Raw genomic sequence first — 27,952 nt, 5'->3', positions numbered from 1 at the left:
ATATTTTTTTTTTTTACACCTTCAAAACATTATGTATACAGCACTTTATTCTCACTGTGCACAGCACAATGTGTGTGTGTACGCTCAGAGCTGCACATCAGGACGGCGATTTCAAAACTGTGGTTAAACAGTCCTATCATACCGAAATGGCTGGCCGCTATAATCCATAGAGAAAGAGATTGGCCCATCCGCCTTCGATCAAGCACTGACAATTCCACAACCTAAACACAGTGGCACAGTTTCAGGAATTGCGAATACTACAAATATACAATCTTTATTGCCAGCTTTTTTATTTTGCAATTACATGTAGAATAATTTTTGTCGGCATTTGAAACATTATTATGAAGGCACTTTGTAGTTTCGGGGTTTCGGTTTCGGCAGCCGTGATATAGCCCTGATACGTTTCTTTCATACATTGACCCCTTGAGACGCACAAAAACTGCAACAACTCTATGTCTTTGTTAGCCCGCTGTCTTTCTGACCACTGGTGAAAGCAGTGCAAGAAATTCGAGCTACTCTCAAAAAGTTGAATCAGCAGTTACATTTAATTTGTAGGTTTCCCGCCATCTCGAGTTTGATTGCTTGTACGAGTACATACCATAGCTTCAGAAACGAAACCGAAACTTTTTGGAAGACATTCAATTATAAACGATTTATTTAACTGAATTCCGCTTGGTGGCCGATGTTCACTAAAATTCTAGCAATATCTGCAAGACAGATTTCACCACACAAATGTAGTGTCGACAACCATCACATCGTCTGCTAATTACACGAGTCGTTCAACTCGATACCGCCAAGATACCGCTGGCTCATTCTATGTGATAAACCGTTATTAACGAGAGCAAATTGATGTAAGTGTATTAAGAACAGCAAGTACGAGTTATTTTCTTGTCCTTTGAGATTCAAATTCAAACACAAGAACCGTTAAAGAAGACAGCAGCGGCGGCAGCACTTCCACATTTTGCGTGTACGAAGACGTCTGTCAGTTGGCTGTCTGTTCAGAGGGTCGAACATGTCTGAGTTCTCGTTGAGCGTAAGTGATATCCAGCTTAAGAGGTCTTTAACAGTTTCTTTAATAACTAATATCAGTGCTACAGCAGAGATCGTTCGATACGAAGTGCGCACGTTTTGTTTTGCTTGCAGGGATCCCAAACTACCCAAACTCCTGACTGTGGAGACAAAGATCCTTACCAAGTTCTTGAAGAATTACGCTATGCGGCGATGGAAAACGTAGCAAGAGAACGGACGGCTATAGCGCAGGAAACGGTATGTAGATTTTTTTTTCATGCTGGCAATTAAGCGTGTGTATTATGTGAGCGAACGCTTAACTGCCTTGTGTTTACTTCTCCCTCGCAGGCTAGGCTCCAAAGAGGTAATCATAACTTCCCTACATATTTTTTTTATGATGCCAAACAATTTCGTTTGCCGTATTATTGAATGAAACTATAGTGCACGAAATGCTTTCAGAATTGAACGAGATGCGCCGCGATTCTGGCGAAGCTGGGCCACTGCCGCTGCCAGAGAAAGCCGGAGATATTGAGAAATGGGCGGAAGATATCCAAGAGAGTAAGCAGTTATTTTGTTCACAGTAACTTGTGGAGTAGAAAAAAAAAAAAAAAAGAAAACCCTGTACACTTTGACGACCGAATTTATTTATTTATTTATTTATTTATTTATTTATTTATTTATTTATTTATTTATTTATTTATTTATTTATTTTTATACACTGGCTCGGGACCACGGCTTCCTGGGCCCGTATTCAAAGTTTGCGTCGTTATCTGTGTGTCGACGATTGGTCGAAACGCCGGAACCGAGCGTTGCCACCACGGAACCGGAAGAGGTGCCAGTACCATGTTCCGGCGTTTCGACCAATCAGATGACTCGAGGTCACGTAAGAGAACGGCACACAGATAACAACGCAAACTCGGAATACGGGCCCTGGACTGAGAAGGGTGCCCATCTAGGGCTCAATATTTCACGCCTGCTCCGAATAAATGTATGTCTCTCTCTCTCTCTCTGGTGCAGGCACGGCTCTCAACAAAGCTAGCATATGCAAACTGGAAGGCGACCTGCATGAAGCTCGCATCAACTGCAGGATCACTAAACAGTAAGCCTATTTTACATTAACAAAAAAGTATGATCTCAGGCGAGAATGTTTTTGCAGGATAGTTGATGCACTACTGGACTGTGATTGTCTGTCTGCGTTACAAAATTCAAGCCCAATGATCTCAGGCACCCGTTATCGCTGCAGATCGAGAAGAATAGTTCGCCGCTGCTGTCATGCGCTTAAAGCGTGCGGCAGCCTTCACAATCTTTTTAAAATAGATCATCCAGTAGCTCGGACAGCGTTTCGGTATTGTAACCGCGGGGGCCGTCTTCGAAGCGAACACGTGCATACCAATTCACCCTCCTCGGCAGGAAAAGGCATTCCGCCTGTCCAGAAGACGCATATATAGAAATTACATTATATTAAATTGGTTTACAGAAAAGGAAAGGCACCGTATCTGCACCCGGGTACTCCGGAACAGTGGTCGGGCATCCTAACCATCAAACTTTATCCCGAGCCTTCCACCACTATTCCGTTCTTTCACTCACCTCGCTCTACCTTGATGATGCTAATTAAGCATGTTATAGTGTAATTTATCAATTAAATAATCGAAATACAAAAATAAAGATTGGAAAAAGGCCGATTGGGAGGTGCCAAAATTCTTGGAATGGATTGATTGGTTGGCTGGTTGGACAAGTTTTATTTCCACCGGAAAAGGGCGTCCTCTTCCCCGCCCTCGGCACGCAGGCCGGAGAAGACGGGGAGTCGTGCGCCCGCAAATTAGAGGCTGGCAAGAAGCCGGCGGGTGCAATGACGGCCTACAGCAGATAAAAATTCGGTGGCAGGCAAGCCCCCGCCGCAAGCGGCGGTGACCTACCTATCCCAGCCCCATCAGGGCCAGGACCAGCCACCCTCCCCGGAGATCCCTCGTGCACTGAAATCGCACAGCACACGTATGCCTTTTCGTTTCGCTAGGGTGGCGCCTCCATCGAAACGCAGTCATATTGAAATAAGGCTAGCGAATTTAGGTATGGTCTAAATGAAGCCAAAATTGGCGAGGAGGTTCCTCTAGTGTGTGTGGGTTAGGGGGGGGGGGGGGGTATATTTAGAAAATAGAATTCATTGAAATAAACTTGCCGCTGTAATTGTTTTAACTCAGCCTCTCAGCATGGGCAAGCAGCGCATAGGCCACGAGGGGTCGTTGTTACAACAGAAGGAAAAGAAAAAATTACGAGGGACTTTAGCGACTGAAGTAGCGAAAGTCTGGGTGCCGCATTCTGCTACGCAACTGGTACTAAAGAGTAACTGGTTAGCAATTAAGCGGTTTATTACTTAACCAATCGATCAATCGTTAATTACTTAATTATCCATCTATTGGTAATTAGCAACTGATCATTGATTCTGATCATTGATTGGCATATGGCCATATAAGGCACGCATTCGCGCATACTGTGGTGCTGTGATTGGTCGAGACCTCTATGACGTCGTCCCGTGTCCAGACAGCATGAACCATTAAAGGCTTTCACCTTAAAATGCACGGGCCTGCTACTGGCTCTGTAGCTGAGCCACCTCCGCTGCCTCGTGCGGACAGAAGAGAAAATAGAGAAGAAAAAGAAGTGAGAAAGACGCGCGTTGCAACAGCCGTCGTCCACCATCGAAGCGGTGGTGACCTACCAGTCCCAGCCGCGTGTGGCCAGGAGCAGCCACCGTGGTACCAGGCGTACGCCGCTGACATCGAGGCACCCTAGCGCAAGCGTTAGAGGGGCACCTAGTGAACGCTTTGTGGTCCATATGACTTGCGTGTTTCGGATGTGTACTGACGTTAATTTTTAAAATGTGGTTTAAACAATTCTTTTTATTCGCGCAATGAAAAGACGGTGTTAAATGCCAGTGTACCAATTATAAAACGCACTAGAACGTTACCACTGTGAATTGACGCGGCGGTTTTAATAATGATAATTGGTTCACAGGAAAGGAAAGGCGCAGTGTCCGTCACACTTGTTCTGTAGACACCTGAACCGCGCCGTAGAGGGAGGGGCGGCGGCTCTATGGGTGACATTACGTTCGGACCCCTATCATCGCAGTGCGCTACCATGGTGCGCCACTGCACGCTGGCCAATCAGAAACGAGGCATTAAGCCAACACCGCAGAAACGTGCCGCAACAGTTGAACACTTGTTAATGAAAGTGAGAACAACTGCAGGCGCAGATCGGTCGCCGAAAGGTGTCCCAAAACCTGCCGACTCGCGCCATTGCGCACCATGTCACACATGGAAAAATCGCTGCTCTTTCCCTCAACTATGACAAGAATGATATTCTGTGAACATGACGGTGCACAATTTTCTTACACTGCGACTTTTCAGGCGAGTTCAGGTCATGCTGAAGGACCTGGCCGAAGTGAACCAGATGTGCGACAAGCTGATCAACTTTTCACATGATTCAGACGACGATGAAGAGGAGCTTGGCGGCGCAGGAGGTACGATGGGCAACATCCGGTTCGTTGGCATTGGCGCTTTGGTGCTTATGGCGGGTTTGTTAAGTTGCTATGAGGAACACCCCTTATCAGCTAACGTAAGATTTCCGCACCACGCCAACATGCGGTGCACAACGTTACAACCCAATTTCATAATTTAGTAATGTTGCCACATTAATGCAGTTCCTGTACAACATACATTATTTTTATGCAGATGCTAAAGACACAACCCCTGGACAGGCCACTGCAAAGTGAGCTCATGGAGACAACCCCTTCAAGTCTAAAGGACATAAGGTATAACCACCAGTAATTGCCCACTGGAGGATCAGAATCCAAACCAGTTTGGATTTTCATCGGCCTGCTGCTGTTTTATCATCACACAATTGTCAATTCAAGATATATTTTTTTACAATCCCCTTTGGTTCAGTATATCCAGTTATCGACTATACTACACAACTTACAGCAGTAAAATGTGCCTACATTATGCAGTGCTTCTGATATGAAAATCTACTGCACTGGGCCTCAAAGAACTGTGGATTAATTCATGACCAGGACCTGGTCTAATCCAGGACACCTTTGGGATAACATTGTTGCTGGCTTATTCAAAATTTACCATCCAGAGGGGCATTCTAACAACCATAACTGCATTGCAGGAAGGCCATTGCGGTATACAGTCGTGCCCCGTTAATATGACCCCCGTTAATATGGACGACCCGAATTATGGACAGTTTTTCTGGGGACGAAACCTTTGCAATGTATTTATGCCTCATTAATATGGAAACTCGCTGTCCGGACAATGGACAGGGGAAGAATGCACGCGCCCCACTTGGGCCCATGTATTTTTGTCTCGTTAATATGGACAGTGCTTGAAAAAAAGCAGAGGAGTCCGAACGCAAGTTAAAGAAGAGCACGCCGCCAGCGAACCTACGCAACAGCCGATACGGCGGGATGCCTGAACGAGTCCTGTGGGGTTGGAAAGAACCAAAGCGGGCATGTCGCCGTTCTAAGGGAAGGGGGAGGGGCGGGGGGAGAACGTACACAGCAAACCGAGGGTCAGCGTAAGAAAGACCCCGAAAGGGGGAACCAGATTTCTGGGTGCAGCGGAAGTGCCGCCAGGAAAACAGCAACATGTGGTCGCAATAAATTCTGCTGAACATGAACAGAGAGGCCGGTAAAAGCGTAAGAAAGAAATGACAGGAAGAAAGACAAATGCCTACAGTGGCGGTGGGAACTGAAGTTTTCTTTCCCAAAGCGCAATGTGTGTTCCATGAAGCCGTTAACGCTTTTCGGCGAGAGTTGAGACACACTCACAAGTAGAGCGACAAAAAGAAAGATGACGTACGAACACACAACCGGGACCGGGCGTCCCGTCCTGGACGCGCTTCCCTCTCATGCTCCTGGTTTTCGTCCCTGTTGCGCTGCCGAACTGTCAAACTTTGCACACTAGGGTCCATATGTCGGCTTCGCTTTGAGTCAACGATGCGGCCTTGACAAGGTCTGAGCTCTTCGTAGTCGGCTAGCCGTTCTAAACTGTACTTCAGCTTGCAGTGTTTGTTTTATGGGAACACGTAAAAATGGCGCCAAGAAGATGGGATGTTCGATAGCCCTCTGCATAGCAGCTTGCCAACTTGACTCCCTTACAGAAACAGTACAAGGCAAAAAAAGAAAGAACCAGAAGAACGGAAAGGCAGAAAGGTTAACTAGGCAAAAAAGTGCACTGCATCAGGAGCCTGTAACCCTCAACTTGAGTCTGGCTTTTGGCATGGCGGGAGTTAAACGCAAAAGAACAGAGCTGAACGTAGGCGCGAAGAAATCTGTGAATACAAGCGGCAAAAGCCATCTCAGTCAATCCAAGCTGCGAGGGACTAGTATCGACAGTTCAGCTATTTCCTCGCCTCAGGAGAATCTCAAGCAGCTACTTAGCGGCTACTTTGCTCAGTGAAGAGGCCATTTTGGAAGTGGCGGTAGTAGAGTAGAGAATCAGACGCTGATTCATCGGCCAGTGAGGAGTTCGTGCTCGAAAGTTCGACCAACACAAAGCCCAACATCACAGGTGTCATGGTAAGCGAGTCGCTTCAGACTGCACTACAATTTTTTGAAGACAACAATGACAAGGATAATGCACTCAAAAGTGCCGGTGTTCTGTGAAATTTTGAGTCCAGTGCACACTATGTACAAAAGCAGTCGTTAATTACAATTCTCTTTTCTCAATAAAATCCTTTTTGTTTTTATTCATGACTCATTATGGATGACTCGCTTTATGGACAGTTTTGGTCGGAAACCAAAGTGTCCATATTAACGAGGCACGACTGTAGTGCAAACGTTGAAAATGGGCATGGCTGTTCCAACCAAAGCTTCTTCCCAAACTTTTTCTCTGAGCCTTGTACTAAAGGTACTCACATTATTAAAGTTGCTAGGCTGGGGCAGGAGCACAGTGAAAACTTGCTTGCTCTCGTTCAATATGCATCATGCATGCAAGAGTTTTGTTTTGTGATGTGTTAACTACCTAACTTAATACAATTTATTACTTCTTTACCAGTTCCATTCCATCTTAAGTTCCTACCCTTTGCATTGGTTAAGTGATGCTGTGGCTTGGGCTTCAGCCAACAATAAAGAGCAAATATGGGGTATGGCATTTCAGGCAATGGTGAAGGGCAGGAAATTAAAATGGAATGGAATCAGTGTACGAATTATCACATTACACTGACCCTGGCTTTCATCACATACCTCTTGGTATGTAGCACCTGGACAAAGTCTATTAGGTGCTTGCATTATTGCATAATGGTCGTCACTTTTGCTACCGAGCATTAAAGTAGTATGCTTTTCTTGACCACTATAGTTTGGCTTGGTTCATGGGGTTTGTCTCAAAGTGAATCGGGCTAGAAAGGCTACTGTAGTGGAGCGCTCAGGATAATTCTGATCACCTGTGGTTCTTTAGCATGCCCTGATATTGCATAGTATATGAACACCTAGTGCCTTGCCTCCATCGAAATGCGGCAGCTGTGGCTGGGATCGAACCTGGGTGCCTCAAGAGTCTAGTGTCCTACTCAATGAGCCACCATGGCAGGGCCATTTAAAAGCAAATGAGGACAAACCTTTCCAATAAGCTGTCCCTGGCCAACACTATGCACAACTAGTGAGTGCACCATGAGATTACAGTACAAGCTTTCTGGATCAGTTTGCTACACTCCAGTTAACAGGTGTTCCTGTGTAGCCAATGCAAAAGCCTATTAAAGCAGCATAGTAGAAATTTGGAACGGACTGTTTCACCATGCAACAAGTCATTATTTGGGCATTTCTTGAAGTGCCATGTGCCTGCACACAGTTATGCATTCATGACGGCCAAGAAGTGATAGAAGCTATGAAATTCATGGTTTCTTGGCACCTTTCGAAAGCTCTTATGCCAAGACGTTGCACAATCCTGTTGCATTACAACTGCCATTCCCTTGCTTGCAGATAAGGCAACCTCTTTGTTTTGGGCAGTCAAGAAGTTTTCAACGACACAAAAGCCGCAGTCAAGAAGTTTTCAAGGTCACACAAGCTGCAGTCAAGACGTTTTCAAGGTCACACAAGCCACAAGCTTTGCGCAAATTTTTCATGTGTGACAGTTCACAAGAATGTTCTCAAGGAGTGACAAGCCTATGCCCCCATTTCATGTTGACAAAATAACAAGTGCAAATAAAGTCGCATTTTGATGACTGAACCTGCCTAACCACTTTCGTAAATTAACACACAAAGCCATTTTTTTTTCTCAAAACTCTCTGGCACAGCATTTATTTTACAAATCCAAACATTCTATCATTCGCTCTTAAATAGCATGGAGGGAGGTGTGCTGCCAAGAGGCCGCAGCCATCAAAAGGGGCCTGTAGCACTGCTGGCAGGCAAACTGTTATGTACAGGACAGAACAGGCAGCAGAACAAATGTCACTCATGAAACAATAAAGACAGTAGGCAATAGGAAAGTATGAGCATACACAACCGAAATAAAAGATTTTCAAAAAGATGATGAAAGCAGCATGGCTGGTCTAACTGCCCTACATCTGCGTAACCTTTCGATGGAAAAAAAAAAAAAGGATATAACATACCGGGCAGGGAACCCCTTGCTCCAGCTGAGCCAACATTTTTAGCAGACTTCTTACTTGACTGGTTCAACACATAGGTTTCTAAGCATCTGCATGCAGCCGCTGCTGTTTGGCATTGAGACTTCACAGTTGATGCCCAGACTCACCACCCATGCCTTCAGCTATTGCAATTTAAAATGATCTTCATGTACCAAATGACGAAGCCGTAACTTGCCCAGGAGATAACTGAGGCTATCGCTAAGGGCATGGCAGGCTTTAAGAGCCTAGTTTTCTCTGCTTATCTCACAAAAAATTGGAAACGTAACTTTGGCCTGATGCGACACTCAACAAAATCTTGCGATGTGCGTGATCCACAGCAATAGTCAAACCTGTCTGCATGTCAGTGCTGACCACACACAACATGTCCAGGTGTGGGGAAACAAGAAGCCAGCCTAATCCAATGCCGCTACCCCGCAGCCAGAGGTGGCAGAATTTACAAGGTGCAGAGAAGGAGCTCCTGGCTGGACAATTTGGTTGCAGCTTTGCTCGGGCGCTTGCATGGCTGGAAAGTGGCCTAGACTAGCTGTGTGCTACGCCATGATCTTGTTCACGATAGTCTGATGCAGCGTTCCCAGCTGAGCCGTCCACTTGTCCAGTGCATTGTACCGGGCAGCCCCTTGTCCTTTGCTGTCCAACTCGAGGACCTGATTCACCTGGTCGATGCGCCCCTGGATCATGCTGCACCAAGTATGCAGTAAACCAAACAATAAGACAAGGTGATACGTCACATAACCAGTAAGAAAGGAATTAGGGTTAGTATAAATATCGTATTAGTCCCAAGAAGCTGGCAACAGTGGGACCTGCACATACTGTCTCAATGAACGACTTTTAGATTTCATTTTGACCAATGACCAACTGTCGTTTTATGAAATCAGCTGCACTAACGTGAAAGGTCAGAATGCGAAATTATCGCGGCAACCTGCTAGCAAGAGCCTAAACAAACATGCCATTTCAGCTTGTGCTGCTCGTTTCCACCCATTATGAGAAGTGGTCAGGCTTGCTTTAGCAAGATCAAGCTCAATATGACAAATTTTTAACCAACTTTGCACCAGCCAAGCAAGTACTGATTGCAAATGCACTGAACAAAGTTGACAGCAAAATGTCATCTCTAAATGAAATGCAGGCACAAGCAAAGTACATGCTGGCAAAAGGGCTATTAAGAGTTGTAAGAAAAAATGAACAAGTAAACAATGAATAAATTACAGGAAGGAAGATGCATCATGAATAGGCTAAAAATTTCAAAGCAACAAATTTCGAACAAGTGGATGCCTAAAAAGGCGCCCACTTCCAAATACAGTAGAGCTTCACCACAGTAAAACAGTACAGTAAAACCTCGTTATAACGAACACGGATACAGTGAATTATCAGATATAATGAAGTAAAAGCAAAGTTTGGTTGGCTGTGCTTTATTTCTATGGGAGTTTTATCTGTATAATGAAATGAAAAACTGAAAATTTGACACTAAATCGGTTATAACGAAACATATTTCGTATTCACATGACTCAAAAGCCGCAAAGCAAAAAAAAAAGTTTCAAAACGCTAAATTTCGGTTTTATCAATCTCCTCCACGTAAAATGTGTTTGAATCACCCGCCCTTTCGCACGCCAAGCCATCTAGGGACCGCGAATTAATCCAGCATCAACGGCTGCCTGGCATGTGACCGGCACGTGATCGAACCACCCCCCGCGTCGCCTCCACCTAAAATGTGTTTGAATCACCCGCGCTTTCGCACGCCACGCCATCTAGGGACCGCGAGTGAATCTAGCATCAACGGCTGCCTGGCATGTGACCTGCACGTGATCGATCATCGAACCACCGCCCGCGTGCCCCTGCTGCCCCTACTTTTTGCCGACCCGCGCGTGTGCTCACTTTCCTCGAGGCCATGCCGTCGTCTTGCAGCATGGCGGCGCCGAAACGCAAAGCAGTTTCTCTTGAAACAAAGATAAAAATATTCAGGGCGGTCGACAGCGGGCGCAAGAAGAAAGAGATTGCCGCAGACTTCGGCGTTGCGCCTAGCACTCTGTCAACCATACTGAGCGCAAGGCAGAAGATAGAAAACGTGCACTCTGCAGGCGCCGTGAAGAACGACAGGAAGCGCGTCAGGTATTGTCACCACCAGGATGTTGAAGATGCCTTGTTCGCGTGGTTCAAGGTCGTTAGAGCGCGCAACCTGCCTGTGTCTGGTGCCGTGCTTCAAATGAAGGCAAGAGTCTCGCTTGCGTCTTAGGCCACGATGACTTCTATGCAAGCAGTGGCTGGCTGCAGCGATTCAAAGACCGCCACCAGATTGTTTGCCACACCTTGTCGGGCGAAGAAGCAGCCGTCAATGTAGAGAACTGCGAGATGTGGGTAGAAAGCTTCCGCATGCAACTGGATGGCTACGAGATGCGCGATGTCTACAACGTGGACGAGACTGCGCTTTTTTTTAAGCTGCTCCTGGAAAGGTCACTCCTTGCGAAGAACGAACTGTGCCGAGGAGGCAAGAAAAGCAAAGACCGCGTCACCTTTGTTGTTTGTGTCAACATGGATGAGTCAGATAAAAGGCGGCTAACTGTTATTGGTAAATCTGCTTGCCCCAGGTGCCTGCGCAACGCCCGGAATGTCCAAGCAGACTATCGCTCGAACAAAAAGGCGTGGATGACGTCGTCACTCTTTGAAGCATGGCTGAAGGCCTTCGACAAAGACATGGCAGAGCAGCGCAGGAAAGTGCTCCTTATATTGGACAACTGCTCTGCCCATAAGGTGTCTGTACCACTTGAAGCGGTCCGCCTAGTTTTTTTTGCCGCCAAACTCGACCTCAGTGCTGCAGTCATTAGACAGGGGCATCATTAGCTCACTAAAATGCTGCTACCGAAAGCGATTGGTTACGCAGCTCGTATTTGACATAGACAGGGGCATATCAACGGCCATAAACCTCAAAACTACGCTGGACATGCTGTACGGTGCATGGAACGAAGTGGCACAGTCGACAATAAGAAATTGCTTTGTTGATGCTGGCCTAGCCCCATCCACCAGCGAGACTGAGCCCAACGACGCCCACGATTCTGAAGGTGAAGTGGACAATTTCGACGAGACGACATGGCGTCAACTGGCGGTTCCGAATGTTACGTTCGAGGACTTTATTGCTGCCGATGACAACTTGGCTGTGGCGCCCGAATTGACCGACCAAGAAATTGTCGATCAGCTGCTTCCTACAGATGATGCTACGAGCAGCGATGAGAGTGAAGAAGGCGAAGAGCGAGCTCTCAGCAGCACCGAGGCCGCCGATATGGTGAGGAAATTGAGAAGGTACCTTGAGAACCTACCTGTGGCCAAATCAGCTGACATTGGGAAAGCGCTGCACAGTGTCGATTTCGTTGAGAAATTTATTTTATCGAATAGTGTGAAGTGCCGCCAAATGAAGATTACGTCGTTTTTTAAATAAATCAGTTCTGTGTGGTCTAAATCCCGATTTGTGTGCTCATTTTTGCTTGGCAGTGCAAAATGAAAGGTAAGGTTTCGTGTGCTTATACCACGCTTTAAAGAAAAAAAAAAATGCTTTTTTTTCAGCTCTGTGCTTTCCATTTTAGGGTAGCCTTTACTTGGGTTTATGAAAAGAATTTTTTTTTGTAGGAATTTGTGTGTACTTTTACAACGAATATTGGATATAATGAACGAATTTCCGTGTAAAATGAGACTTCATTATAACGAGGTTTGACTATAAGCAATACGAAACTGAAGTTCCAGTTTGTCTTCCATAGGTGACTGTACACTTTTTCTCGCAAAAGCAAAGTGTTAAAAAAAAACACCTGACAAAGGACAAGGTAAGGACAGGACTAGCGCTACCATCAACAAATGTTTATTGCGGTTCCGGAGCATTGTTTGGCTGGCCTGATCACAGTGTTTGTGAGCTTTTTTTTTTCCTGCTAGGGTTTGCACTCAGTGATCAAATGTAATTGTTATAACCAAAAGTGTACTGTTACAGCATTGTTATGTGCGGGCTATTTTACCGTAGAACACATGGTAAAGTTGACGGTGCTAAGGCTGTCCACTGTTATATACAATGTATTGCTCAAAGTGGTATTGCTATAAATGGGTTTGACTGTATAGCTAAGTCATTTTCGATTCCCGTCAACTTCGCTATACAGTTGAACGCGGATATATCGAACTCGAAGGGCGTTGCGAAATAGTTCGATATGTCGATCATTCAATATACAGAAATCGACTTGAGCCATAGCTGGTGATTGTGAAAAATGATACCGTATTTGTCGGATAATCAACCAACTCGCATAATTAACCCACCCCTCATTTTTGCCCGCCGAGAATTTGAAAAAAAAAAAAAAATAAAAAATAAAAGACAAAAATGTGTTAGTTTGTCGTCACATCCACAGCTCGTTTATTGGCAGCGCATCAAGATGCTGTGCAGCGATAACATCACAGCATGTTCATCTTTTGACTATACTTTTGATGTTAGCTCCTGCCATGACGGGGAGCAAACTTGGCAGAATGCCCGTGACGCCTTGATTGCACAAGCCTGGTTAGATTTATCACGCTGTACTTGGGGTGGGTGGAGCCCACTGCCACAAAATCATTGGAAAGCGTGAAAGCTGCAAATGCTGTTAGAAGCAAACAGTACTAAAAGCCGTTGTCATGGTCGCAACTGGCAGCGTGTTTTTGCAGATTCAGATTTAAGAATGGACGACTCTTGCAAAAAAACATCTGCCGCATGAATGCTCGCAGCTGCTATAGCTTGCGCTATGCCGCATGTTCAGAACGATGACACAAGATGTGCATAGCACATCACACTCCGCGCACAGAGGGTTCACAACACACACTTGAACATTCTGTCTGTCACGGGCTGAGTTGGCTTTTCGGTGCGTGCGTAGCGTGTGCTGCTATAAACGAAGACCGGGAAAGATAGAGGAAGGGGGGAGAAAAAGCTAGGCTGAAAAATGGGCACACCCTTGCTCTTCACTCTATTGCATTGCTTCCCCTCTCCTGAACACCATGGCTCAATTGGCTGCATCTGCTCAGTACCGGCCGTTGCGAAGCTGGTTCCTTCTCGTTCCTTCACACACATGGCTTGCAAACGGTCACTGCAGATGCGCGCGCCTTTGGAGAGAGGGTGCGATGCAGCTCTAGACCAGCTGTTGCCGAACTGTTCTCTCTTTCCTTCTGCACCTGGCTTGAAAACGTCATGCCGCAAACGACCGAGGGTGATGTGATAGTCTTTAGGGAATGAGCACCTTCCATTGCGTGGTGCGGAGTTCAATATATTGAACAACCGGTGAAATCTGAGTTCGATATACGACAACTTTCCTATGCTTTTCTTTACCTGCGATTTTCAAAGGGATATTCCGCGAGTTCAACATAACCAAAATTTGAATTATCCGAGTCCGACTGTAATTAGGCTAGACAGTACTTGCTAAGCCTAGCAAGTGTCTAAATCCAGAAGCAATCTACAGTGAAATCTCGTTACTACGAACACCACATTAACAAACTTTTCAAATTAACGAATTTTTTAAGAATTCCCGGCAGATTTGCCATGTTTTGAATGTAAAACTATTTCAGAATTAAGAATTTCAAAATAGCGTATATTTCAGAATAACGAACGTATTTTATTTCTTGTTCTATAATTTTGGAACATCAGTATTACGAATTTGGCTAAAATTAACAGCACCGCAGCTTGCAACTCTCGCGTGAAACGAAACAGAAACCATCGCTTCTGTGTGTATGGTCCGTGGGTTGTAGCTATCATCATCAGGACATCTAGGACCAGCTCCTAGCGCCACCATGAAGCTATGGTTTATTACGCAGTAGCCAGCAGGCCTAGCTGCCTGCGTTTTTTTCTTCCTGTGTTGTGTGCCGTACGCGACTCGGTCGTTCGTGCGTTCGCGCGTGCGGGACGGTATTTTTTTTTTTTTTGCCGCTGATTATCTTATTGCGAAGTTTGTGCGAGATTGGCGATGATATTAGCCAGCGAAGTGCCAAGAAGATATGAACGCAGCTGCTTTCACTGCAAGAAATCGACGCAGGGAAAAAGCGATTCGGCCTCTACAGACAGCTAGCATTGCCCCATCGACTGCCGCGATCATTATGAAAGACTGAGACAAGATTTTCAAAGCTCAGGGAGCATTGAAGATAAGATCATAAAAAAACTCAGTTTTTTTTTTTTTTTTACATATGGACAAAGTCTGAACTTTCATCGCTCGGTGCAATCACGCACACGATGAGGTGTTCCGGAAAGCGGAAAGTGTGTGTGCTGTAGTGGTGTAATGTAGTGCACGGTCGTGTTTGCTGCACGCGGCAGAAGAAAATAATGAATTTCTTCAAATAAATCATCTTTGGAGTTAGTGCAACCTTGCCACTTGAGGTTTTGCTTGTCTACACACGTGCCTACTGCCAAGGTACATTATTTTCATACCTAGGTTTGACCACTGGCTTATAATCGCAGATTTTTCATTACAACGATATTTCAAAATAACGAATGATTTTTCGCGGTCCCGCGGGATTCGTTATATCGAGATTTGACTGTATAATGTGATGTTTTACTGATAGGAGTTTGCAGTGTTAGCATCTCTGGGCAAAAAAATATTTGTGCACCACTAATTTGTCTGTGAAAGCATGACAAAGTGAAGTATCAATGACAAATTGGTGGAGAGGTGGGCGAACTTCACTTTGTTGGAGCCAACATGTGCCCAACTGTCTACTGGCACGAAAACTAATTCACCAGTTTTCGGGTTAGCATTGCCAGCTAACCTAAAGACGCAAAAGGTGTTTGCATTCTGTACCTGTGGGCTGGCTCCCCACTATTCCACTATCCTACTAACTGAACAGATTACCCCATTCTAGGCACCCTGTTATATATGGGCATCTTAGCCTTCATGTCAATATCTCATTACCATGGCCCCCCATGTGTCCTACCTGCAGAGAACACGAGCTAAATTAACAACCAGCTTGGCCACAGCTGAATTTTGCCACAATGTTAGTGACAGCACATGCTTGGCAACTGGTAATAGTAAGTAAACTACAGTAAAACCTCGTTAATTTGAACTTTGCTTATTCGAAATCCCATGTAATTTGAAGGTTTTCAGCGGGCCCAACATTTTCTATGAAAATTTTGCTGGATAAATTGAACAGTCAGCGCGCCTCAACCCGGTTAATTCGTTGGTTCTGACTGTGGCCTCAGTGAACTGTGCTATGCGGCGCGCGTCTCGGAGGCTAGAATCAATTTTCAGAGATGCCACTAGGTGCCACTAGCACCACTAGGTCTTCCCGCATTTCCTATGTACCTTTGTCTACCCTTTGTGTTGCGGGCGTCGCACAATCCGGTCTCGTCGTTGTCTGCCGCTTTTCAACATGTTCTGCGTTCTTCGTTTCCGACCACGTGCGCGAAGTTTCTGAGAAGAAAATCGTCTTCGCCGCATTTCAACCTGTTCTGTGCCCTGAGTGGCCGTGTATGTGCTGTGCTCTTCGTTTTCGACCACGTGCGCGGAGTTTCTGGGAAGAAAATTGTCTTCGCCGCGTGTATGTGCTGTGCTCTTCGTTTCCGACCATGTGCACGGAGTTTCTGAGAAGAAAATGCCCAAGTTTAAAGCCTTGACTCTATGCCAAAAGCCGTGCCTGATTGAAGAGGCAGAAAAATGGACGAGGCCCAAAACGCAGCCAGCAGAAAAACACAACGTGCCTCTATCAACCCTTTCAACTATATCTTGAAAAACAAAGCGAAGGTTCTAGAAGCTTATGGTAAGACTCATTCGGTGAAGCGAACAGGAATTCGTTCTCCAATCTACCCGGACGTTAAAGGCACTCTACTGAAATGGCTACAGCACGCAAATACAGCGCACCTACCTGTTAATGGCACGCTGCTACGCGAAAAGGCCAACGAGCTTGCCCTGCGGCTGGGCCATGAAGAATTTAAGTGCAGCAATGGCTAGTTGTGCAGATTTAAAGACCGTAACATCCTCACATTCGTGACAGTGTGCGGCGAAAGTAGGAGCGTTGACACAAACGTTGTCGAGCAGTGGAAGGCACATACCCTGGCTCCACTGCTTCAAGGGTATGCAGAGGATGATGTCTACAATTTAGACGAAGCTGCATTGTTCTACAAAATGCTTCCAACAAAGACGTTTGCACCAAAAGATGCGGTTGTCAGTGAAAAAAAAAACAACCGAAGGACAGGATAACCGTACGGAGCGAATATGTCCGACAATCATAATCTCTCACTGCTAATCATTGCAAAAGCAGCAAAGCCTCGATGCTTCAAAAAGGCCAGACTCCCTTCCAAGGACGATGTGCTCTATAAAAGCAACCGAAAGGCCTGCATGACACCAGCTCTTTTCTAGGAGTATGTGTGCCACCTCGACCGCAAGTTTGCTGCATTGGGGTGGAAAGTTGGTTTCATTGTGGACAACTGCCCAGCCCGCAGTGATATCCAAAATTTGGAGGCGATTAAGCTTATCTATCTGCCACTGAATATGACCGCAACATCTCAGCCCATGGACCAAGAAATCATCCTGCATGCAAGGAAGATTTATCTCTACCATCTGTTGAAAAGGATCCTCCTCTGCTATGACAATGGCAAAGAGTATTCTTTGGATCTTTTAGGTGCCATTTGTTTAATTGTATACGCCTGGAAACAAGTAAAGGGCGATCTGATTCAGCGTTGTTTTAAGCACGATGGGTTTTCTAAGCAGGAAGATGCCGGTTTCCCCAATGAAGAGAGTGACGGTTGCAATGACTTGTCTGATACCAATAGTAGTATGTTAGACAATAACGGGGAAGCACTCTGTGTGTGCATGAACGACTTTGCTGAAGATGACGGCGGCTGCAATATCATGGACTACATAAATGCAGAATGTGATGTGCAAACGTCGTATGCAGACTCCGAAAGTGAGATCACTGACAGAGGACATTCCGACGACGATGATCCTGATGCTGAACTGGCCCGTGCACCGGCTTTAGCTGTGATCGTAGAGTCACTAAACATTGTGCGCAGTTTTGTGGAGTGTAGTGATGGTAACAGTGATATGCTGTGCATTGTTAGTCAACTGGAGGACGACTTACGATGCCGCGAACTACCACGCCAAGCAGTCGCGCATTGATGACTACTTCAAGTGAACATCTAAATAAAGGGGCTGTATTGATGCACCAAGGTATCGTGTAATTATTTTCCATTATTTGCCCGTTTTTGATTCGAAGCCTCGATTAATTTTAAAGTTTTTCGCGGTCCCAAGGACTTCGAATTAACGAGGTTTTACTATATATAGAACCTGGAGGGGCTAAAAAAAATTGTTCATCAAAATTTTGTCTAAATAGAAGTGCCCCTAAAATATATGTATATATATATATATACACACACATGCTAGGTGTGTCTAAATATATGTTATATGAAAAAAAATAAATAAACAATATAGCCTTTCAAGAAATGCGCACCCAACTAGCCCCAAGGATGCGGGATCGAATCCCGGCCTCGGCGGCCGCTTTTCGATGGAGGCGAAAAGCAAGGCGCCCGTGTGCTGTGCGATGTCAGTGCACGTTAAAGAACCCCAGGTGGTCGAAATTCCCGGAGTCCTCTCATAGCCTGAGTCACTTTGGGACGTTAAACCCCACAAGCCAACCGAACCAACCAACCAACTAGCCCCTATTGCCGCTTTGTTTTGATAGCCTTCCAGATTTCTTTCCACCATCTCATTGTCATCACTGCCCCTCAAATCAACTTTTTGGCTACTACTAAATAGAAATGTTTTTTTAGCTGCACCTCACAAAATCAAGATAAAGAACCAAGTTACAAGAATGTTGCAAGCTGAGAACAATTCTTTCTAATAATTCCATTTCACAAATACAAGTAAACCACTATGAGATAAGAAAACAGATCCCTACCTGTCCAAGATACAAGACACTAGAAGATTCTCCACTTCACTTGAATCTATGTTGAGCTCCTAGGCACAGTAAAAGAATGCCAGGTATAAAATGTGCAAGGTGCATTAGAACTTATAGCACGCATGCACACTTGCACACGCACATGTAAACAGATGTATAAAAGCATCCTACCTTTGATATGAAAGGTATGTGGATCCTGGTGTACGGTGTGATGAGCTTTATTAACACTTGCGTCCTTATGTTCCTAAGGAGGTCTGTGAATGAAAAACCACATTCAGACCCCAGAAAAGAAAATAAAAAAACTTGACATCATTTCCGAACGGGCACAAACCTTCTATGTGTTCCCTGATGAAAGGGTCATCCATAATGTTCCTCCTGTTGGTCTTCAATATCAATTCAAACTCGCTGATGTCATTATTCTGGTAGGCACTGCAAATTGCAAAGGCATTTAGCTGAGTCATTTCCAAAATGAAAACAGTAATTGCCTTCGAACCACCATTAGGAGAAATATCTTAAGCCTATCAGCAGCTGTATAAGCTAGAGTTGGTAGCTAAGCAATTTTTAGTTTGTTCAAACTCGGAAAAAGAATTTCTACAGCAGAATTTAACGTCACAAATGTCATCCCATCTCAATTAAGATTTTTTTTTTTCAAACACTGCACTTCAAATGAGGTTACAGATAATGGCACTGTTATTCACTTCAGAGTTTTTAGACTGACCGCCCATACTACTTTATAGAGGTATCCAGACACGCAATAAAAAATAAATAAAAAGTACAGCATTTTACTTTTTTTTTTCTTTTTTTGAGCTCAGAGGAAGAAGAATTCAAAAACTTTGAGGCTTTCCTAAATCCTTCACGAAGGAACTTCAATGGCACTGCCCACTAATCTGCCTTAATCCCTTTTCGAGATGAGCAAACGTCAAAATTCTGAGGCTCTGCAACCATAACCCCATGCGAAGACATGCAAGAACCCCTGTGAGGGGTTCTTGAATGAATGTGTGCTCGAACACAACAGCAAAAGAATCACAAAGGAACAGGCGTACTCCAAAAGCTAAAGAGTTGCAGCATTGGCAAGCTGTGTACTAATGACTCTTGCACACTCTTCAGTGTACTAGGAACTTTTTTTAGCAGATAAAATTTCCCTTAAGTGATGTCATATATACCTCACTTTCCTTCACGTGCTTTGCTGCATATAAAATTAGATAATTTTCAGCCACACTGTTGTTATCATTGCACTACTAAAATGCAAGCTAGCTAGTACATCTACAGCTAACTAGTACCCTATGCATAGGCTTTTCCGACTGCCCTTCAAATCATGGGGGGTGTTGTATCTGTTGCTCCAGCAACTGTTTAGGCGGATGTGGGTGCTGCAATGTACCTGCTGCTTCAATCTTCTCTTTCAACTCCTTTCCGTCTGTTACAGCAGTGATGCCAAAGTTTTCGGGTCATCCTTGACAAATTGAAAATTGGTGGCTCTCTGATTAGCCCCTTAGCAACTATGTGACCTTGAAGATGTGATCTCTCAGTTCACAGATCAAGTACTTTTGTTATGCAGAAACTGGAAATTGTTGGGGTGGTGACAACTTAAATGCTATCACATTAAGGATGCATTTTGTCATTAATGACTACAAAACAACAGAGCTCATTTGCAGCTATCACAACAAGCTCAAAAAAATTTTTCAAAATTCTTCAAGTTGACTTTTCGCTTTGTGCACAGATCAAGGAATGGTGGCACATGCTGATGTTAAGACTAAGTGCTCAAATGCTTACCGCTGCTTGGAAGCAGCGCGTGGTACAATCATATGAACTGTCAACATCATCTACATCCTGAAACATGTGATCTATCAAAATCCTTTACATTAAAAATTGGATGTTTCACCCTTCCTCACACATTGCTGCAAAGCTCTCTCAGCATTTCTGGTAAGAGCCCACTAAAAACAAATTCAAGACACGTAATGAAAACTTCAATTCTGTGGATATGTATGCTGCCACTGCAATAAAAACCTGCGATAATAATCCCCACATTGTGCTTTTTTGTCTGGCTGACCCGGGAAAGTGATGGGTTCAGTATTCAAACTTTGGCATTAATCTTTTTCGTGGCATCTTTTTCTACCCTGCTACTTTTTTTTTTTTTGGTAATGAAAAAAAAATGTCTCAGATTATTATCTTTTTACATTGTGTAGCCATGGTTAAATGCCCAACTGTATAAAAGTTAGCAACATTGCAACAGCTATATGCAACAAATTCACTGCAGTGCATGACAGACAAGTGCTCCACGGTGCTGCTGGTACTCTCGACACTTTAACATGTCACCGCTGTATGTTAACGTCATTTCACATCACGTGCAATGGTACTAGTATCTTGTGAAGCATGCGCAGCTCATATGTCAATTGCAACACACTGCGGAGTATGCAAAAAGTCTCTAATGGCAATGCCACTGTTGACAGCCTGCAGTAGCGCTCCGGTTGTACCAAACCTTCTACAGGATGGAGCCGTCTTACAATACTGGACTGTCCATGCAAAGTGCTACCCACAAACCTCACAAACCCATCCTTTTTAAGTCAACCGTCTAGATGGTGCTGTACCTGACAAGGTTGGTCATGGCAAGGATTTCAGGGTCATTCTTGTATGGCTTGGCCTCCTGAGAGTCAAAGGGGTTGATGCCACTCTTCATGAGCATGTTGGCCAGCACCAGGTACTTGAGGCAGGTGGTACGCCGGGGGCTACCCGACTCATCGTAGTTCTTGAACGCCTCAAAGAAGTCCGTGTGTGCCCGTTCATACTCAGCCTCACGCAGGTGCATCTTGCCACCACATTCACGGATCACACCCATGATCAGCGGGTGAGGTATGGCAGACTTGATGTGCAGTGACTGCTCGTACAGCTTCTTCAGCTTTTTGTTGTTCTTCTGTGCTGTGTACATTTGGATCTCCAGTGCATAGATTTCCAGCAGCTGCGTGCCCTTCTTCAAGTCATCAGAACCGTCATCAGTCTGACAGAAGCACATGGAAGAGACAAGGGGCACTCATTCAATGCACGTGAAAATAAGTGAGAAAATCTACCTGCCTTACCGTTGTAGCCCAGCAGTAGAGTTAGGCCAGAAGCTTTGGCCACTAAGTACTTGCTCCGTTAACACAAATTTGAGCACATTGCTATTTTTCAAAAATGCATGACAGTCAACCTAGTGCAATGTGCTTAGATCTCAAATATTTAGTTCCAGTACCTCATACTTCATAATTTGAAAATATTAAAATCCTAAAGAAACTGGAGGGATTATAATTGCAAGTTGCACAGTTCACACTAACCCTTTCAGGCGTGTTGTACAAAACTGTGTATGCTGCAAACTCGCTGGCCTTTTAAAAACTATTTTCCAACTAGCAGCAATGTTCTATATATATATATATATATATATATTTTTTTTTTTTTTCAAGCAAATATAACAGCCTTCATGGTCCAATTAGGCACATTTTATGCCCACTAGGGAAAGAAAAGCAGCAAAAGATATTCTGCAAAATAGTGAGCTTGGTAGCATGTCTTTGCCATTTTGTTGGTGGCAGGCTTTTTTCACTTGTACTAATGCATTATTTTTTGTGAACTGCTTACATACTGTGCATGTTTGTACAAAAATGAAACCCACAATCCTTAAAGAATTTATTTCATAAATCTTGCTTTGTTAATACTACAATTTCAACAGTTCGTAACAGATTTTGTGCATGCGTGTGAAAATTTACCCAGTGGTCTTTTAAGTTAGAAAACCAACCGAATGGATTTGTGGGGCTTAGGCATGCTATTCAGGAGAAGAGTTACTTATTCTAAATCAAAATGGTAAGCTGCACCTGAGAGGGCTACTTCAATGGCTGAATTGCTTCAGAGTTTCAGGAAAGCTTTCCCAGGTGGTAAAATTATTTCACTACCAAGCTTGAATAGAAATGAGTACAGATGGGAAAAAGCGGGGAAAAGAAATTTGGGATAAGTCCCGTTTTATTAAAAGCGTCACTTTTTAAAAAAATATTTATTAAGTGTACAGTCTAGGCAGGAACTGGCACAATGTAGCTCGTCATCTAAAGATGAGATACAATCCTCCGAAGATAAGCGAGCGCTGAATTCAGACTCAATACATAGAACAAAATCCAAGCCATAAGAGGCATCGCTGTCAATGTCAAGAAGAAAAAAAAAATAGTGTGCAGCCGAAGGAGTATGGGGCCTCATCACAGTTTTTATCACAGCAACCATGAGGCTCATCACTGAAGAATGAAAAGTAATCTACCCGACAACTGAGGGCTTTGCAACAAGTGATTAATGCCTTCTTCGGTGCCCTGACAGGTATAGTAAGCTTGTGCCAGTGCTTCAATTCTAAAATTCTTACACCATTACAGGTGAGATAAAACTATAATGTGAGAAGTGTTACAGTTGCCTAGCCATGTGGAGCATGAGCACAATCACAAGCACGTAAGCTCAAAGAGTTCTTTTTTTAATCCTCCTTCAAAGCAAAATGAAGCAAAGACCTTTAAGGCACAGGTCTCAGAGTTGCACTTCTGTACTTAGCGGAGCCTTAGACACAGGCTTATTGTACCACTGCATGGTACAATAATCAGATGCCTGATGACCCTTTGCACAAAGGCAACTAGCTTCCATCTCTTACCTGACATGACTGGTGAAGCTGTTTAAGAATCTTTGCCAACTTGTTGAACTCATTCCGGTCAAAGTACAGTTTCCCCAGCTTGGTGTTTGTCTTGAACCATAGTCGATCATTCTTGGCATCTTTCAGAGCCTCAAGTGTGGTTTCATAAAACTCTTGCAAAAGTTCCATCTAGAACAGACGATAATCATACATGCAGGATAAAACTGAAGCAAACATAAATGCCTCAGCAATTGCCATGTTTTTTCTTTCTATACAAGTCAAATAGTAGCAAACCACTTCTTTTCAAAATATCTAACGTGACTGGAGACATTAACCTTAACTGCATGACTTTTTAACAACAGACAAGCAGTGCTTACAGTGTTAATGTTGTACAAGCACTCACCTGCTTTGAAGTGGATATGTAATCCAGGATTGAATTGATGGATTTTTCTGAGTAGTTCCTAGTCACTGCACTTTTGATGTAAGTGAGCAGCTGCTTATACCTCGCCATCATCTCCTCATACTTGCTCTGTGCAACAAACAGGCAACAAGTACACAAACCTTAATAAAAAGTCTGTTTTAAAAAATAAAACACACGTGTGAACAAATACCAGTGGGCACATACCACCTATCAACGAGGATGAACAAAACACTGCACCAAAGTCAACGTTCGAATGCTAGGTTGCCTGAAATCTAAAAGTAGCGACTTGGAATGTTGACCTATAATGTGTAAGAAGACTATACAGAAGCACGACAGAAAGCTCAGAAAAATGGGGACACCAAGCAAAGCTGTTGTATCATGAGCCAATGACATGGGCACAGCATGCCTATGTGGTCTGCATGGCCGACATGTTACATGCTGAGCCAATGCTACACACATCAGGAGTATCCATATGTTCTAGTCCGGATTTTATGCTCTTCTTTCATGGCAAGGCCGTGACAGGTGTTGGTATGAAAACCAAAAACTAATATGTCTATGATGAAAGGAAGGCTCACACGAACGAGCGCTGTTCTTTTGTCGTTCTGTTCTAGTATAAGAAGTGATTTTCGTAACCTCATTTTCCGGTTTATAAGATGTACCTTTGTTATAAGACTCACCCCTCTTATTTAGACGCTTTCAACAAAAAAATTGGAATATAAGGTGCACCCTTGTATAAGACGCGCCTCAATTTATTCAGGTTCAGGCAATAGGACTTGACTATATATCCTTACTCAACCATTGCATGCTATGTGCCTGAAAGAAAATCGGTGAGGTGCACGTGCGAATGATAAAAAAAAAGGCAGCACTTATGCGTGAAAAAAATATCGCTCAGTGAGAGCAGGAACAGTTTATTATTACTCTTGGTACGCGGTTGCAGATCTCTCACGACAGCGCTCACGCTCGTTATCACGGCGCTGATCGTAGCCGCTGAGCAAAGGCAAAGCAAATGCAGGAAGGAGAAAACACATGCAATAGCCACCAAACAATGTTGTAAATCGTAACTGAAAAAAAAAGAAAAAAAAAAAAAAAAAAAAAGAGTCTGCTCGATCTGGCTTGTCTTGGCAGCATGGAAAGGGTGAGGAGCATGGGCGTTGCCACCTTTTGGCATTCTCCTAGTGAGACGGCTGTACAACTCAAGAACACTATAACGACTGTAAATACTGTAATCGCAGGTGTCGCTTCCATTACCGTTTTACGATAAAGTTCACCTGTGAACATTACACAAAACGGAAAAAAAAAAAAAAAAAAGCACGTAGGACGCACCATTGTACAGGACGCACTACCGAAAATTTTATAAAAGATTGCATCTTATACACAGGAAGATACGGTAACTTTTTCATTTACGTCAAGGCGCCCAACCACGAGCAGCAGCAATCAGTGACCCTTTAGAATTCCAATGCCGTCCCTTTACCCTGCTAAAGCTGCAATAACTGTAAATGGCTATACATTTTTTGACACTGGAGTAAGAAGCTGCAAGGCACTGCCAGGCAGTTGTGACTACGCACGGGAAAAAGCGTTGGCTAGGAACTTCCTTACACTGTGCACTTTTAAGTAACTTGCCATTCACACAAAAGCAACAGCCACATATTAGCCCCCTAATGAAAATCTAATTCATGAAATTTTAGCTAGAAGTGCGTTCTAGTACTTGTACCACCATTTTCTGGCTCAGCAAAAAGGCGTGTTGGACAAGCCCTACTCGCTGCAAACCATGCACAGTTGCCAGTAAATATAAGATAGGGGTCATTAGGAGCCAAAAATGACAGTCAGCTTCTGGTGAGCCTGGATTATCCAAATGGGGTTGGCTGCTCTATGCCCAACATCTGCTACAGTCCTTTCCACTGTTCCCTCTAAACTGCTGCGAACCCATAAACTTAAAAATTCAGGCTGTTGCTTATACCTTTGTCACACGGTCACCTTTGATCCTCATTGAACTCGATCTGCATTAAGGTTTTCAACAAGGATTGAAGCGTCCCCGTGCTACAGGGGCGTTTTCAATGAGCATTGAGAAAATTTTCTCGTGTGCGCTTTAGAGCTAACTGATGGCGAGGGCGTTGACCGCTTTCGAGTGTGCTTGAATTCTCAAGAGCGCTTGAGGAAGCAGCTTGAAGTCAAGCAGGATCGAGCTTGATTGCACAAGTTGCCGCGTGACAATCTCGATCTGCATCGAGTTGAATGCCCATTGAGTTCAATGAGGATCGAAACTGTCCGTGTGACAGGAATATTACTCAGTGAGCGTTGGATATGTATATCAGCATCACAACAAGCAGTATGACAGCGTTCATTGACCACTTTTGCAGTGCCCCAATTTCACTTCAGTGCTGATCGCACAAGTACGGTTTCATAGTCACTGCATATCTATATTGTATGATTTGTGCTTAAAGAAAAAAAAAATGGCAACACACACTAGTGCATGGAATTTTGATGTGAAAAGACATGGGATAGTGCAGCTGTTGTGCTGACAAAATTTTACTCTCGCAGGTATGAAATGAATTGTCTTACCAGTTTGAAGTTGATTTTAATCATCTGTTTAAGTGCTTTGAATCCCCATTCCCCTTTGTCGTTGTGCTCCAAGTCCAGGACCTGAAAGCCAGTGTAAACGCAAGGTTGGTTTCCATTTCCAACGCGACTGAAGACAGACAACACTGCATCTTTTGTCACTGAAGGTTCTCACCTTCTGGAAGCTGACCAGGGCAGCCATTGGGTCATCCTCCTTGAGTGCTTTCGAATTATAATATTGGTTTTCCAAGTCAACATCCGGCTCCGAGTTGCTGTCTTCAGAGTACTCCTATATATCGGAAAGTTTTCTACATCGATATGCTAGCTACCATGCGTTGTGAAGTCCTCAAGCCGAAAAACGACAATAACAGATGCAATATCAACATGCAGTCTACAGAAATGCAGGCGACAGCGCCAATGCTCTGCTGATGCTCGGACACTGCTGTTAGACAAACATTAGCGTAGCAAGGTTGCCGTAAGATTTGTATTCTTGCTGCACAAGTTATGATCACTTCAACGAGACTAAGTTGCGAAAGTTAGCTATCTTTACAGAAAAATAATATAGACGCCTGAAAATAGCTTACTGATAGACACTTTCGTCAATTTGATTACAGGAGAGGCATACCACCATCTGCACCGCTCTAATCGCGCGTGCTTCAAAAGGTATGCGCTACATTATTACATTATTGCTCAGAAATCATGTAGATTTAACCTAGAATTAAAAGAGAGCGACTTAAAACAGGAATAATTCGACCATGCACAAATTCGTACACTGTCAACAAAAAACAACACGAATGTCCATGCCCACGGCACCGGCTCATCGCTAGGCCTAGTGTAAATGGCTATTTACTTATGCACAGCTTTGAAAACAAGGCTCGAAACTCAACAGCGTAGATCATGTTCACACCGCAACCGTTTTTGGAGAGATGCAAGGTCTGCAAGCATTGATGACATGGTTACGCACCAAATCATAGTCTTCTTCATCGTCACACATAAAATCATCCTCGCCGTCCGACATGTTGCCTGTAACGACACAGGCGAAACGCTGCGGCAGAGAGCGAAAACACTCATTTTTAGAAAGTCGCGGCCAGCTGATGTTGACAGCTGACCGGCTAACCTGCGCGGGTTCGCGATGTATTGAGCGGCTCGGAAATTGCGGAGAAGGCAGAGAGCATTGTAAGGATACCATTTGTCGAGATGAAATGAGAATTTATAGCAGACGATGTTATGAGCGCGCTTGCAAACGCAGTAGCTTTTGTTTGCCTCAGTTACAAGGCATTCACTTTTATTTCTAAGGACTGATGTACCATGACTGTGCTGCTTCTGCTGAACTTTCAATTCAAAGGGAAGGAAGAAATCGTGCAGTACACACTGCTAACACGTGTAGAAAAAATCCAGCACGTGTCATTTGTGTAATTGTTAACTGCACGGAATACGCGTTCGGCATGCATGCATGATATTTAATGAAGTGATAAATTTAAAGGAAAGATGAAGAGGTCGGCCGGCGGTAAAATGGGCCTGTTACTCTTACTCCACATTGGAGAAAGGGGAACTAAAAGGGGAATGGGTGTGAAAAGGGCAATGTCACAGTACAGTGAATTTAACCAACTAGCTAAGGCCACGCATATACTTCCTGGTCATTTATTTTTTAAGGCAACGTAACCACTTGACTGTCTGCATTGGTTGGCATGAGTGAATGAAAGTTTTAAAAATCCTGTATAGGCTTCTTTAAGCGAGTCATTTTGCTCATATGCTAATTGATGCATACATAATAAATGTCCCAGGCTATACACACTGCCATGTTATTGCGCAAGGCATGAAGGAAAGTAGTTAAACAATAAATTTAGAAAGTG

At 44.1% G+C, this 27,952-nt stretch overlaps 2 protein-coding genes across 2 annotated transcripts; one reads left to right on the top strand and one right to left on the bottom strand.

Moving 5' to 3' along the window:
- Positions 1–462: 462 nt before the first annotated feature.
- On the top strand, positions 463–8,214 carry LOC146199315 (uncharacterized). Its single transcript, XM_084594784.1, has 8 exons — positions 463–1,033; positions 1,144–1,266; positions 1,357–1,372; positions 1,468–1,566; positions 2,026–2,107; positions 4,410–4,522; positions 4,734–4,813; positions 7,976–8,214. Exons 1-7 carry the CDS (start codon positions 1,013–1,015, stop codon positions 4,772–4,774), a joined length of 495 nt encoding a protein of 164 aa, XP_084450910.1. The 5' UTR covers positions 463–1,012; the 3' UTR covers positions 4,775–4,813; positions 7,976–8,214.
- Positions 8,215–8,528: 314 nt separating this feature from the next.
- Positions 8,529–27,218, bottom strand: alien (COP9 signalosome complex subunit 2 alien). The gene is made up of 10 exons (XM_084594783.1): positions 27,064–27,218; positions 26,275–26,388; positions 26,103–26,183; positions 23,526–23,651; positions 23,144–23,311; positions 21,087–21,493; positions 18,833–18,930; positions 18,673–18,755; positions 18,502–18,560; positions 8,529–9,318 (listed from the first exon to the last, which is right to left on the bottom strand). The coding sequence occupies exons 1-10, from the start codon at positions 27,115–27,117 to the stop codon at positions 9,171–9,173; spliced, it is 1,338 nt and encodes a 445-aa protein (XP_084450909.1). The 5' UTR covers positions 27,118–27,218; the 3' UTR covers positions 8,529–9,170.
- Between the last annotated feature and the right edge of the window lie 734 nt (positions 27,219–27,952).

The sequence above is a fragment of the Amblyomma maculatum genome, chromosome 2 (assembly GCF_055883805.1).
Source record: "Amblyomma maculatum isolate TAMU_Amacu chromosome 2, ASM5588380v1, whole genome shotgun sequence".
Lineage (NCBI taxonomy): Eukaryota > Metazoa > Arthropoda > Arachnida > Ixodida > Ixodidae > Amblyomma > Amblyomma maculatum.
This window is presented reverse-complemented; position numbering and strand designations above follow the sequence as displayed.